This window comes from Ochlerotatus camptorhynchus, unplaced genomic scaffold, assembly GCF_037179485.1.
Source record: "Ochlerotatus camptorhynchus isolate MF236.1 unplaced genomic scaffold, CSIRO-AGI_Acam_v1.1 ptg000433l, whole genome shotgun sequence".
NCBI lineage: Eukaryota > Metazoa > Arthropoda > Insecta > Diptera > Culicidae > Ochlerotatus > Ochlerotatus camptorhynchus.
Genome location: NW_027040919.1, coordinates 450,997 through 462,946, shown reverse-complemented (window position 1 = coordinate 462,946; position 11,950 = coordinate 450,997). Strand labels below are relative to the sequence as shown.

The 11,950-nt window shown below is 37.8% G+C and overlaps 2 protein-coding genes across 2 annotated transcripts in view; one reads left to right on the top strand and one right to left on the bottom strand.

Annotated features, from left to right (window-relative positions):
• Positions 1-882: 882 nt before the first annotated feature.
• Positions 883-2,405, bottom strand: SerRS-m (Seryl-tRNA synthetase, mitochondrial). Its single transcript, XM_065234382.1, has 2 exons — positions 1,831-2,405; positions 883-1,764 (listed from the first exon to the last, which is right to left on the bottom strand). The coding sequence occupies exons 1-2, from the start codon at positions 2,332-2,334 to the stop codon at positions 943-945; spliced, it is 1,326 nt and encodes a 441-aa protein (XP_065090454.1). The 5' UTR covers positions 2,335-2,405; the 3' UTR covers positions 883-942.
• An 8,048-nt stretch (positions 2,406-10,453) lies between these two features.
• The window catches only part of kat80 (katanin 80), a 44,670-nt gene continuing 43,173 nt past the window's right edge, over positions 10,454-11,950 (top strand). The window contains exon 1 of the mRNA XM_065234369.1: positions 10,454-10,746. Within this exon, the coding sequence (XP_065090441.1) occupies positions 10,707-10,746 (40 nt within the window). The 5' untranslated portion in view covers positions 10,454-10,706. The remainder of the gene's footprint in view (positions 10,747-11,950) is intronic.

Here is an 11,950-nt window from a genome sequence, read left to right as displayed (position 1 = left end):
CGGGCGGTACCCTTAAGGCTCGCACTTCCGCATTCGATACGTTGCTTTAAATCTGACAGTCAAAAGCTGTTATTTCGCCACAAAATATCAAGTACCGATGCATTGGGCCTGAATACTGAATGCTTGGAAGTCATAAAATGTATGGTCATAGACTTATTATATAGGAATTTAGTTCCCAACTGTGAAAGTGCTCAAAGAACACGTTAGTTGAGGGCAAGCCTATAAAGTTCTAATCAGGAATCAGAACGAAAAAGTAGTCGGTTCTTCATAACTTTTCCTTGTAATATCCCGATTCCGTTATTTCTGTCAATTCCATCATTTTGACTAACATTTTATCTTAGAACCTGCTGAACGGTACAACGGTTCATCAAACATGAGATCATTTCTCAAGATAACGCTCGCACTGATTCATTCAACAGTTTTTAAACTGACGCGACATACGACAGTTGAATAGATTTTTTTTCCTCCTAAGTTTCTCATTTGCAACCGACCAGAAGACCCGAGACTAGCGGGCAGGTCATGCATCATTTGGTTATTCCATTAATTGACTACCGCTGAAGGTAGGTTAGGCTTTCGTGGGGGAACGTACGCAAGCCACTGAACCATGTCAAATTTCGCAGAACTTTTATGCGAACGAAAAACGCACATCTTAAGCGTACCTTACGATATTGAATGTGATTTTTTTTTTTCAATTCGCGCATCCGAAGAAAGAAGATGAAGATTATTATACGAATATTTTACGCTCTGTTGGATTCTTTGGATTTTTTCTAGGACAGTATGGTACAGTACTTTGGTTCTTGTCCATAAGAGGGCAAAGTCCTCCAAAGAGGGATACAATGTAGTGAGTTGGGAGTGTTTCTTCAAAGTTCAAAACGTTCTGCGTTTCTAACCAACGATTTTATTAACTATTTCGCTCTGAATAGTATTCCTACTCGATTCGACTTAGCAAATCTCCTCCTGAGCTAACCGCTTGGTTAGCTTCAGTTCGGGTAACAGTTTTTTCCTGCTGATTCGTTCCTTTCCTCGCATGAATGGTCGGAGCGGTTCTGGAATCGTTATGGTGTAGTCTGGGTTTTGGAAGTTTTCCAGCAGGGCTATCAACATCCGTGGAATGGCACATGCAGTTCCGTTGACCGTGTGGGCGTAGTCGAGCCGCTCGTTGTCGGTTTTCGACCGGTAGCGAATTCCTAATCGCCTTGCTTGAAAATCAGAGCAGTCACTGCAACTGGAAATTTCCCCATACATGCTTCGCCCGGGCATCCACGCTTCGATGTCGTACTTTCGATACGCGGGAGCTCCCAGCTCACAAGCAGGCATATCCAACAGTTGGAAATGCAACCCCAGGGCATCAAATAGACCCACCTCAATATCTCTAAACTCTTCTAGAATTGCTTCCGATTGGTCCGGCCGGCAGACGGAAAACATTTCCACTTTTGTAAACTGGTGTACCCTATAGATTCCCTTCTCTTCCTGTAGGGCAGATGTCTCGGCTCGGAAACAACGACTCACGGCTGTGAGTTTCAAAGGAAGCTGATCTTCATCGGTTATCGTACCTGCAAAGTATCCAGCCAAAGCCATTTCCGATGTCCCAGAAAGGCACAATGTTTCGTGTGGATTGTTCAGCTTATAAACCTGGTTTCGCTCTCCGTGAGTATTCATACCACAGCTCTCAATAATCCTCGCTGGCAGAATATCCGGAACTGTGATCAGTTTGAATTTATTCGCGATCAGTTTTGTAACGGCATACTGAATGAGAGCTTGTTCCTGTAATATCAACCAATAATTGCACACCACAATCCTTGCAATTTAATGTATTCTTAATAATCTTACCAATTCCACCAAATCACCAGTAAGGTAGTACGATTTGTGTCCCGTGAAATTGCCAAGCTTCTCCATTCGAAAGACGTTCAACTTTTTAGCCATTTCGGAAAATTCAAACACTTTTCTACCCTCAAAGTTGGGCTTGTCATTGTAGTACCGCACCACCTTGGGTTGTGTTCCGTGTGCCAGCACATCCGGATGAGTTTTGTTGGGTATCTTTCGGAGTTCTTCTTGCAGTTGATTATTCAAACGATTTCGTTCGCTATCATTGCCTGATGGTAGGGATTTTAATCGGTTGCTTAACTGATGAACCAAGTGAATATTTCCCACCCCCTTACGATGCTCGATGTTTGCTTCAATTTGCGGAGCATTTGTTGGATTTAGTAGGTAATCTGTGTCGTAATTAGGTTGTTCCAGGTGAAATTTGTGATGAACACACCGAGTTGAAGTCAGTAGATCAGCTGGAATTGACACCTTTTTTAGGAACCATGATCGATTTTTCAAGATGAGCATTTTTTATGATTAGCACATGTATCACTCAATTTTTTATTCTGTAATTTTGTCAGATTATTCTTTATATAACATGTTAAACAATTTAGACGAATTTCGTTATTTTTTCGTAGCCCCGGCGTTGGTGAAGTGTAAAAAAGTAAACAATAAAATAAACTCGAACACCAGAAACGTCAGATGCTATATTGGGCGATGTTCTGTGTTTTATTCCCGCAACTGAAAATAGTTTTATGTCGACCACTACACCGAAAATAGAGGATTTTTTTTTTAACTTTGTTAAAGAGATTTAATAAAGTTTTAAAAAAATCCTCTATTTTCGGTGTAGTGGTCGACATAAAACTATTTTCAGTTGCGTAGAGGAGTGCACCTCGGAGTGCACATGAATTTTTTGTTTACCCACTCGATAAAAAGTGACACAAGCTGCGGGTAATGTTCTCTAAAAATTAACCCTATGGCGGTAAGCTACAACCGGTATTATTCTCAGATTAAATCCTGATAAAGAATGTCCGGCTGCTTTGATGTCGACACCAGAGTCAATCAACACGACTCTAGCAAACGTTTTTTTATATCATCCAAACAAGGTTAACAACAGTCGGTAAAGACGCAACTACAAACCAGGACCCTCCCGGTCCGATGACTTCTCTGCTGGGCATTATTCATCAACGTAATTCAAGCTGATGTATGAAATAATGATGCAAAAAATAGCTACAATATTACATCAATGGATGTAATTTTGTTCGCAAAATCGATGTACATCATACAACGTAATATTACACACCCTGCGGAATGACTTCTGTGCAGCTGTTTGGATGTTATTTTGCGCATTTCACACCAAGTTGGACTAAGAAGCGCCTATTTTATAATTAAAAAGTGTGATAAAAGCAAGGTTGCAAAGACTCATTTCAGCTAAAATAATGTTTTTCGAAATAATAAAACCAAAAGATGGTATGATGGCATGTTTTACTTGTAACTTACAAGAAGAGGTTACAAAGTATGCGTTGGAAACATAAAACCTGTAAATTTTGCTTTCTATGAGTCACAATCAGCGATTTGCTGATCGCTGAGTGAGTGAGTGAGTGAGTTTGTGAAAAATCGCTGATTGTGACTCTCATGAAGTGAAATAAACAGGTTTAATATGTCAAACACATTCTTTGCAACCTCTTCTTGTATCCTACCAATTCAAAATTTGATTATGGCATCTAATTATTTCATAATTTAGAAAAACATTGTTTTAGCTGAAATGAGTCTTTGCAACCTTGGATAAAAGTGCCTTGGGTGCACTTATTCCTTATGAAGCAAACAACAAGTGCCCTGAAGACCTGAAGATAATTTAACCTACATGTGCGCTTTTATCACACTTTTTGATTTTTGAGTAGTCCAATTTTCGATGCAAGCAAATCAAGCTGAACATTGCATTAGGTCCTAAGTAACATTTATCGATTCTCTTCGTCGACTTTATCTTCGTTAATAACTTGAACACATAACTGTTTCTTGTTGTGTTTGTCGTATTACGTGCTAGATAAAAGCTTCTTTTATCAATCTGTGTGCTGAAAATACCTGGGAATGTCTTAATATGGCCGTGGGGATACAAAGAGAAAGTCGACGAAGATAATCTGTTAATGTTACTTAAGACCTAATGCAATGTTCAGCTTGTCAATTGATATCAGAACCATTTACCCACAATCTGGGTAGATCCAACTCATTGCAATAAAACCAGTTTACTCATTTTTTGACAACTCCATACACATGCAAAAATGAGTGCGATCTACCCAGTCACTGAGTAGCCCACAAATAGCGTGCACAGGAAAAAAAAGTTGTTGAATATATTTAATATATTCAACAACTTTTTTTTCCTGTGCACGCTATTTGTGGGCTACTCAGTGACTGGGTAGATCGCACTCATTTTTGCATGTGTATGGAGTTGTCAAAAAATGAGTAAACTGGTTTTATTGCAATGAGTTGGATCTACCCAGATTGTGGGTAAATGGTTCTGATATCAATTTTTCCTAAGTTCCTAAGCCCTTTGCGCAGTGAGTTTAAAATTAGTTTTTAGAAGTGAAACAGTGAAAATGGAGCAGCTACGTAATAAAATGGATGGTGGAAGCTATCAGTCGCTAGTTGGTTACGTATACAACTCTAACAAATAGTTCGTTGGTATCAATAAATACAGAATTATCATTTTCACAATATTTTTTAATATTCTTCCTGGACGAAACAAATTATTAATAAAGCATTCATGGGGCATTCATTCGTTTCTACCGATATGGGTAAGGTTTACTCAGTTGACAAATGTCATAATCTGAGTAACCGTTACCCAGTTTCCTCCATACACTGAACGAATTTGACATATTCCTGTTATGTGGAAGTCTAATAAATTTGCGCTATAAGATAATCCATTGAAAATGATATGATTGAAAATGTGTCAGGTAAATTCTATATGAATATCTGATACATTTACAATGCTGATAATTTGGTAACTTTTATATGATCGTCATATGATAAATGAAAATCGATCAAATTATAATAATTAACTGAAATGGATTTGAAACCCATAAGCATAAGCTATACTTTTCACCACAATATAATATATGTGTCATAAATCAATCGAAGTAAAGTTTATGTGAAAATAACATGAAATTTACTTCTTCTTTTGACACATATATTTAATCGATTTCTAAAAATAAATTCGAAAAATAAACATCAGGCAGTGGGAGCTTTCACAGTTGTGCCTTTTTTTTTATTGTAGCTGATTTGGGATTCGATCAAGATCTGTTGAGGTGTGATGCTTTCGGTGTCTGTACTCGATTCCACTGGGCCACGGCTGACTTCAAGATTGAGCTCGTTCAAATAGCATGAAGTAAGAACAGCTCTCCCGACATGGAATGTAGTGCAACTTTATGCTCGTTTTGCTAGAGTGAAGACAAATAGCACTGACAAATTTATGTTCCGTTTCAGTGGTGTGGTTTGTTCAAATCTTTCTTAATGCACCTGTGTGCAATAAATCAACGACTAAATTATATGATTTGATAGAACTGGCTCATGAAGTTCGAAGGCTTACAATTAGAATCATAGCAAAGTAAATATTACAGTAGAATCATTTTTTTTTCAATCTCAATACATTCTTTTCTGGAACCAATTATCATATGAAACAATAACAAACAAAGATTATTCAATACAGTATCATTGTTGTTAGTAGTATTTAGTTCAACTAATCATTTTAATGAGTGTACGTTAACATCGTTGAAAATTGTTTCAATAATTTATAAAGAACAATCATGTAAGATGTATTTTATTGGGAGCGATATTCATCCCAGAAAAACATGCAAAAACAAATGCTTGCTGTTGGATTTCTTAAAAGGCATTTCTATATGACTATTTAATGATTGGGATAGATCTGTTTACAATCTTTAAACGTCAAAAATCAAAGCAAGCTATTACAATGAGATATACATGTTTTCCTATACTGCAAAGTTAAATGACAGTCCAATAGTTTCTACATGTCTATTTACACGTGACATATCAACAAACGTCAAAAATCAGTAAAAGCAACTCCAATAAAATATACATGATTATCTTATAAGATATATATTTTAGTGAGCAATATTCATCATGAAAACAGGTATATTTTACTGAATTTTCTTATAGTGCAAACTTATATGATTTTCCATTAGTTTCTAGATGTCTGTTCCCACCCATGACATATTAACAGTTTTTCACCATGAAATATATCAGACAATATTCATATACTTCTTACCTTCGCTAACCACGTTCGAAGCAAAGTATTATCAAGTACTAAGTATGTGAAATTACGATAGAAATCATTCCATATCGCAGTCATAGTTTTTAAGTGATAATCCAATGGAATCTATCAATCATCACATAGAATGAATAAATCTGCTGACATTGCTATGTTATAAGATGGATCCAATAAACGGTACATGTCGATTTGTTTCAGTGTAGGCTCGTTTACTCAAATTTGAGTAAAATCATGTTTACTCATTTTTGGGTAACTTCTCTTTAGGATGGACTGAGTGATTTTCGACGCAAAAATCAGTAACCATAAAATAGCGTGTGTATGAGCAAATATATAAGAGGGGTTAAAAGGAAAAGGGTGTAAGTGACTTTGATCGATTCTCTTCATCGCCTTTCTCTTTTGATATAGCTTGATATAGATTTTGCGTTATTTCTGCCACATATTTTGATGAAGGAGTTTCTCATCTAGCATCGAGAATGGCACACGAATCAAGGAATGTGTTTGCAGCTGAATTATTAACGAAACAGAAAATCGATGAAGAGAATCGATCAAAGTCACTTACACCCCTTTCCTTCTAACCCCTTTAGAATCTGTCAATGTTTATTCTGTGTACAGTATTTTGCATCGAACGTTACCGAAACTCAGTTTGTACTTACTGAATGTCGGTTATTCGTCGATTGTAACTGGATTTTCAGTAAAAGTTTTGTTTTACGGTTCAATCCCCGTTACAAAAATAACGAGATATTTTATATAGATTGCTGAGATAATTTGCCGATCATTGTACTATTGAACATTTCTTTTACAATGCTTGTTTCATGAGTTATGAATTTCCAAAGTATGTGTTGTCCGGGAAATCAACCCGGGGGCAACTTGACAACTAAAGTATATTGCCAGTGTACCACCGATGAACCGACGTGACAGCTAATACAAGCTATTTTTGAATTCGTGCCCAAGACGCCATATTTAAAATACGTTAAACACTACCGACATCTACTCATCCGATCCCGTCATACCATGAGCAAGGACACGAACCCACGTATAATTTATATTGCCTTGGTTTGCGTCTCACTTCGTTTGAGAGATCTGATCGCCCGTTTGAAAGTTCGAATCGCTCGTTTGACAATTTGAATTGTGGACAAACGAAATGCTCCTGTGGCATGTCGGTTCGTCGGTGAATCTACCCCGACAATTTGGTGCTGGTGGTTCTGTCAAACTCACAAGTTTCAGAAGGGCTATCGAAACAAATGATAATTGAGCGAGGATACTATCGGTGATTTCGACGCTATTACCAACCGGTGGAAACTAACGATTTTAAATTGGCTCACTACTTGATTAGCCTATTGGTCCCAAGGAAATCGATTAACGGATCCCATTCTAGTCGAAATTCTAGTACTAAACAATGTTTGTTTTGATTTGCCATGAAAGTTTGACAGATAAAATGAGGGGTTAGTGGATTTTCCTATGTTTCGAGGGGTGCATCGATTAGCTTGGGATCGAAGAGAGTACCAGAGCTGAGCCAAAAAGTTGAGCACGTTTCTTCGGGAGCTTCTAGTCTTAGAGTTACCTCTATGCTATTACCATAGAGGTAACTCTAAGACTAGAAGGTCCCGAAATAACGTGCTCAACTTTTTGGCTCAGCTCTGGTACTCTCTTCGGTCCCAAGCTAATCGATTCACCCCTCGAAACATAGAAAAAACCAATAACCCCTCATTTTATCTGTCAAACTTTCATAGCGAATCAAAACAAACATTGCGTAGTACTAGAATTTCGACTAGAATAGGGTACGTTAATCGTTTGCCTGGGACCAATAGGCTACTAAAGTGGTGAGCCAATTTAAAATCGTTAGTTTCGTATTGATTGTTGCTATTACTGTTATCGTCGATGATGCACAAAAAAAATAATGGTTTTGTAGCGAGTAAGAGCGTACTTATTACAATATCCCCCCACTAATCCGACAAACTTGATAATCTGACTGTCAAGTCCATACAAATCAAAGTTACCAATGTAAACAAAAGCTCCATAAGAGACCGTACTTTCGAATAAAGGAGAGCCGGAGTAGGGAGATACCAACCGGATTTTAAATTGGCTCACTACTTGCCTAGCCTATTGGTTCCAAGCAAATTGATTAATGTACCCCATTCTAGCCGACATTCTAGTACTACACTATTATGTTTTGATTAGTTATGAAAGTTTGACAGATTAAATGGAGGGTTCGTGAATTTTCCTATGTTTCAAGGGGTGCATTTGAAGCGCCCATACTCCGTTGCGCATCCATGTTTCACTCCCGTGTTGAAGTGCCCAACGTAGAGCAACAACTCGCGTGGTCTTTCTTTCTCCGTAAAACGAAAAACAGTGTAATTCCATTTCTACTGTATGGAAAAAGCTCTTTGATGAATCAGTTATCCTGAGGTTGGAACTGTGCTCGTCCGCACCTAGCAAACCTCGGATAATAAACTCATCAGAACAACTGCCCCGATTCTTTATTCTTCGAAACCTTTTATACATGAATTTGTTACTTAAACTCTACACAATAGTTTTTCTCCAGTATGTACATATAAAAATCAACGATACAGTGGTTCCTTTTTCTCACATGTACTTAACCATTTACTACTTATACTCTCTTTATTTCTAGAACCTTCCTCTCAATCATACCTGTATCTAGCAAGCCACAATTCTTGCCATAACTTGTATGCAACTCCTCTCTCTCTCTATGTGTACTCTCATGCTTTCAGCGGGCCAAACCGCCTCTCTTAAGTCACTTGAACCCGCCTCTTAATTCTTAGTACATAGTGTTCATTCATTAATTCATTAGCATATATTCTAGTCTCTTTCATGAGTCATGTCCCCTGTTCGAACGTCGATATACTCTGGCGTCTTCATTTGTTTATATTGATATTTAATTTTGCTACTCTGCATGGCCCTGTTATTTGTTCCCATTTGGAGCGCCACTATGAACGTTACGCTGCCCTTCAATGTTTATTTGTTTACATAACCGAATGAAAACATTTCCACCTGTTTGGCGTGTGGTGGTTATTCATTTGCTAATCTTTTCTATGCTTACGTTTACGCTGAGTCAGTGAATCTTGGGTTTACGGAAAATGGGGCGTTGCATCCCCCTATACTTATTGAGCTTGAGATTAATCTAGAAAAGATTGATCACAAAAGATTGCGCGGGAAAATAAAACCTAATTTGCCAAAGTGACTTACGTTAATTATGCGTTTAGTTGAGTTATACAATTCTTGTTGCAATTGATATTTAATGTTAACATTCTATAGAATTATTACGAATAATTCACTATAAGGATTGATGTTAGAATTTGGGGTTGTTGCACATTGATTAGCTTGGGACCGAAGGGAGTATCAGAGCTCAGCCAAAAAGTTGAGCACGTTTCTTCGGGACCTTCTGGTCTTAGAGTTACCTCTATGGAAATACTGTATACGCAGCTAGTAATGCAAAATGTACAATTTGAGGTACTAGTTTAAAGAGTACAGTGCATTAAGCTAAATATGTATTATATCATGTAATTTGACTAATTTTCAATTTCAGCAATTTACTTTACTTACCCCATAGAGAAACACGGGAAAGTAAACCTTTTTTAATTTACGGGTCAGGACAAGCCTCTGAAGGATAATCAAATTCAAGATCAAAAACTAACTGAAGAAATCTGAAGTATTTTTTATTGCCATTCGATGATACAAGAAGATGAAACTCGGTTCAATTTGTATGGATTTATTTCATTTCACCACGAAAATTATAAATTAGCTCTTTTCACATGACATTTTTGTCTGTTGTTTGACATCCACACATGGTGAAACAAAAAGTTGGTTTTCCATAGAGAAATACCGTTCCGGCGGTGAAGCACAATCCCGTCGTGTGGCGACATGTACTATTTGCAAGTGGGTACGTGAAACTAAGGTTATCTGTCATCTTGCCAGGGACTTGGGGAAAATCCGAAGAAACTTCAACTGTTTTCCGGGAAAATTATTATTTGAATTTTTGTTTCGTCCATTTGATCATAAACTCTACATATGTACGAAATTTCATAGCATTCTGAGAACCTTCGGCCCAAACCGATACTTAAAAAAATCCCCAATTGTATTTATCATCCCTGTATGCAATCATCCGAATTTACTCGTTTTATTTATTCCCTCGAAATGTACACTTTATAGGCGTTATTGAGTAATTTATAGCCTTTATTTAGTATTTATTTGCGGTTACCGTGAGATACCCCACATTTCGACCGTAAAATAACGAAAATAACAGCAACTTTACGAATGTCGACTTGCGATGTTTCGACCCTCCGGTTGAAATCCTCTCTGATGCGTAACTGTCAACCGTGCGATCACCACAGAAAAGAACAAGCAAAAGAAGCAGTAGCCATCAAAAGAAGAGAAGACTGCTCTGGTGCAAGTGGAAAAAAATAAAAATCACAAAAGTTCGTACGTGAAGTGAAAATTTTGAGCCGAAAAGTAGTGTCCCCATCGTTCCGCCCGAATCCGGCCACGCGAATGAAGAACGGATACCGTTCACAGTGTAGAAAACCCCCGATTTAGTGATTGTGACAACAGTGATATCTGGATTGCCTTTTCACTCAACACCCCCGTCTGTGCGGAGTAGATTATGGCCTTAGCAGCAGCCCGAAAGACACCATCGAAAATCTGTAAGTGCTATGTGTGGGAACTCGGAAAGGGTGGAAATAAACGAAGAAAAACTTTCCTCCCATTACCAAATAGCTATTTTTGTGGTGACCCGCGGTAAAATGCATCCGAGTGGAAATCGGTGCCGATAGCAGGAGCAACAAATTGAAGCTATGGGTCCTGAAAATGATAATTCTGGACACAGCTGAGATGAAGGTTTCAGCGCACTACGTATACGGACAACGACGACGACGGCAGCCTTCCTTACCGCGCTCGCTTCGTTGCTTCCTCCGTGGATCTCCTCTTGTTGCTCCTCCATGAGAGTTTGATCGTTCTTGCTTTTGAGCTGTGGTGCTGTGTGTGCTCGCTTGCTGATTTGCTTGTCTGCTCCGATGTGCAAGCAGTACGCAAAATAGGGAACGACGGGGTTAATCATTACGGATTGATTCGTTATTAGGGCGTACATGCTTTTGTGAACAAACAGATCCAACACCGATTTCTCGTGGATAAAAGCTCAATATCGCAAAAAATACTACCAACTACTATTTATTTCTGATGTTAGTTTCCAAGATAGAGCTTTTATTTGCAAGAAATCGGCAATTGACTTGTTTGTTTACAAAAACATGTATGGCCTAGTCATGAATCAGTCCGGAATTACGCAGAATCAAAATGCACCCACGCAAACTTACAAAACCATTCGGTGATTTAACCCTTTCCCGCCCAGAGGGTTTTGGCAAAATCAATTTAAAAAACCAGTATCTTGGGAGTATCTTGACATATTGGGACTGATTTTTTTTTTTGAGAACTAGTACAGTTTACAAAAATCGGTTGTAATTTCAAAAAGTTTTAGCTCACCATGTCAAAAAAGGCATGGTGCTCCAGAGTATCATTTACATTCATTTCATGCATTTTTTTCATCAACAGAATTCCGTAAAAAGAAGTAGGGGAAATGGCTCTAATGTTGGCTTATGGATCTAAGATTGGACCCATCGCTAAAAATCTGCTATTTATCAATTATAATGGATATTTTTGGTCGTTATTGACAATTTAGTCGATTGCTGAATTTATATATGAGCCCAAATTAGGGGCATTTAGGCCAACATTACATCCATTTCCCCTATGAAGCTTTTGTTTTTTTCTTTGGATTAAAATTTTGTCTTTTTAGGCTGTGAACCATTTGCCGAGTTTAATAATTAAACTTGTGGTTAAAAGTGACATTTCGAAAGT

Excerpts from the sequence above, each read along its gene's own strand:
- SerRS-m (XM_065234382.1), bottom strand. The coding sequence starts at position 2,334 with ATGCTCATCTTGAAAAATCGATCATGGTTCCTAAAAAAGGTGTCAATT. Across the intron at positions 1,765-1,830 it reads CTGGTGATTTGGTGGAATTG|GAACAAGCTCTCATTCAGTA; the intron begins GTAAGATTATTA and ends TTGATATTACAG.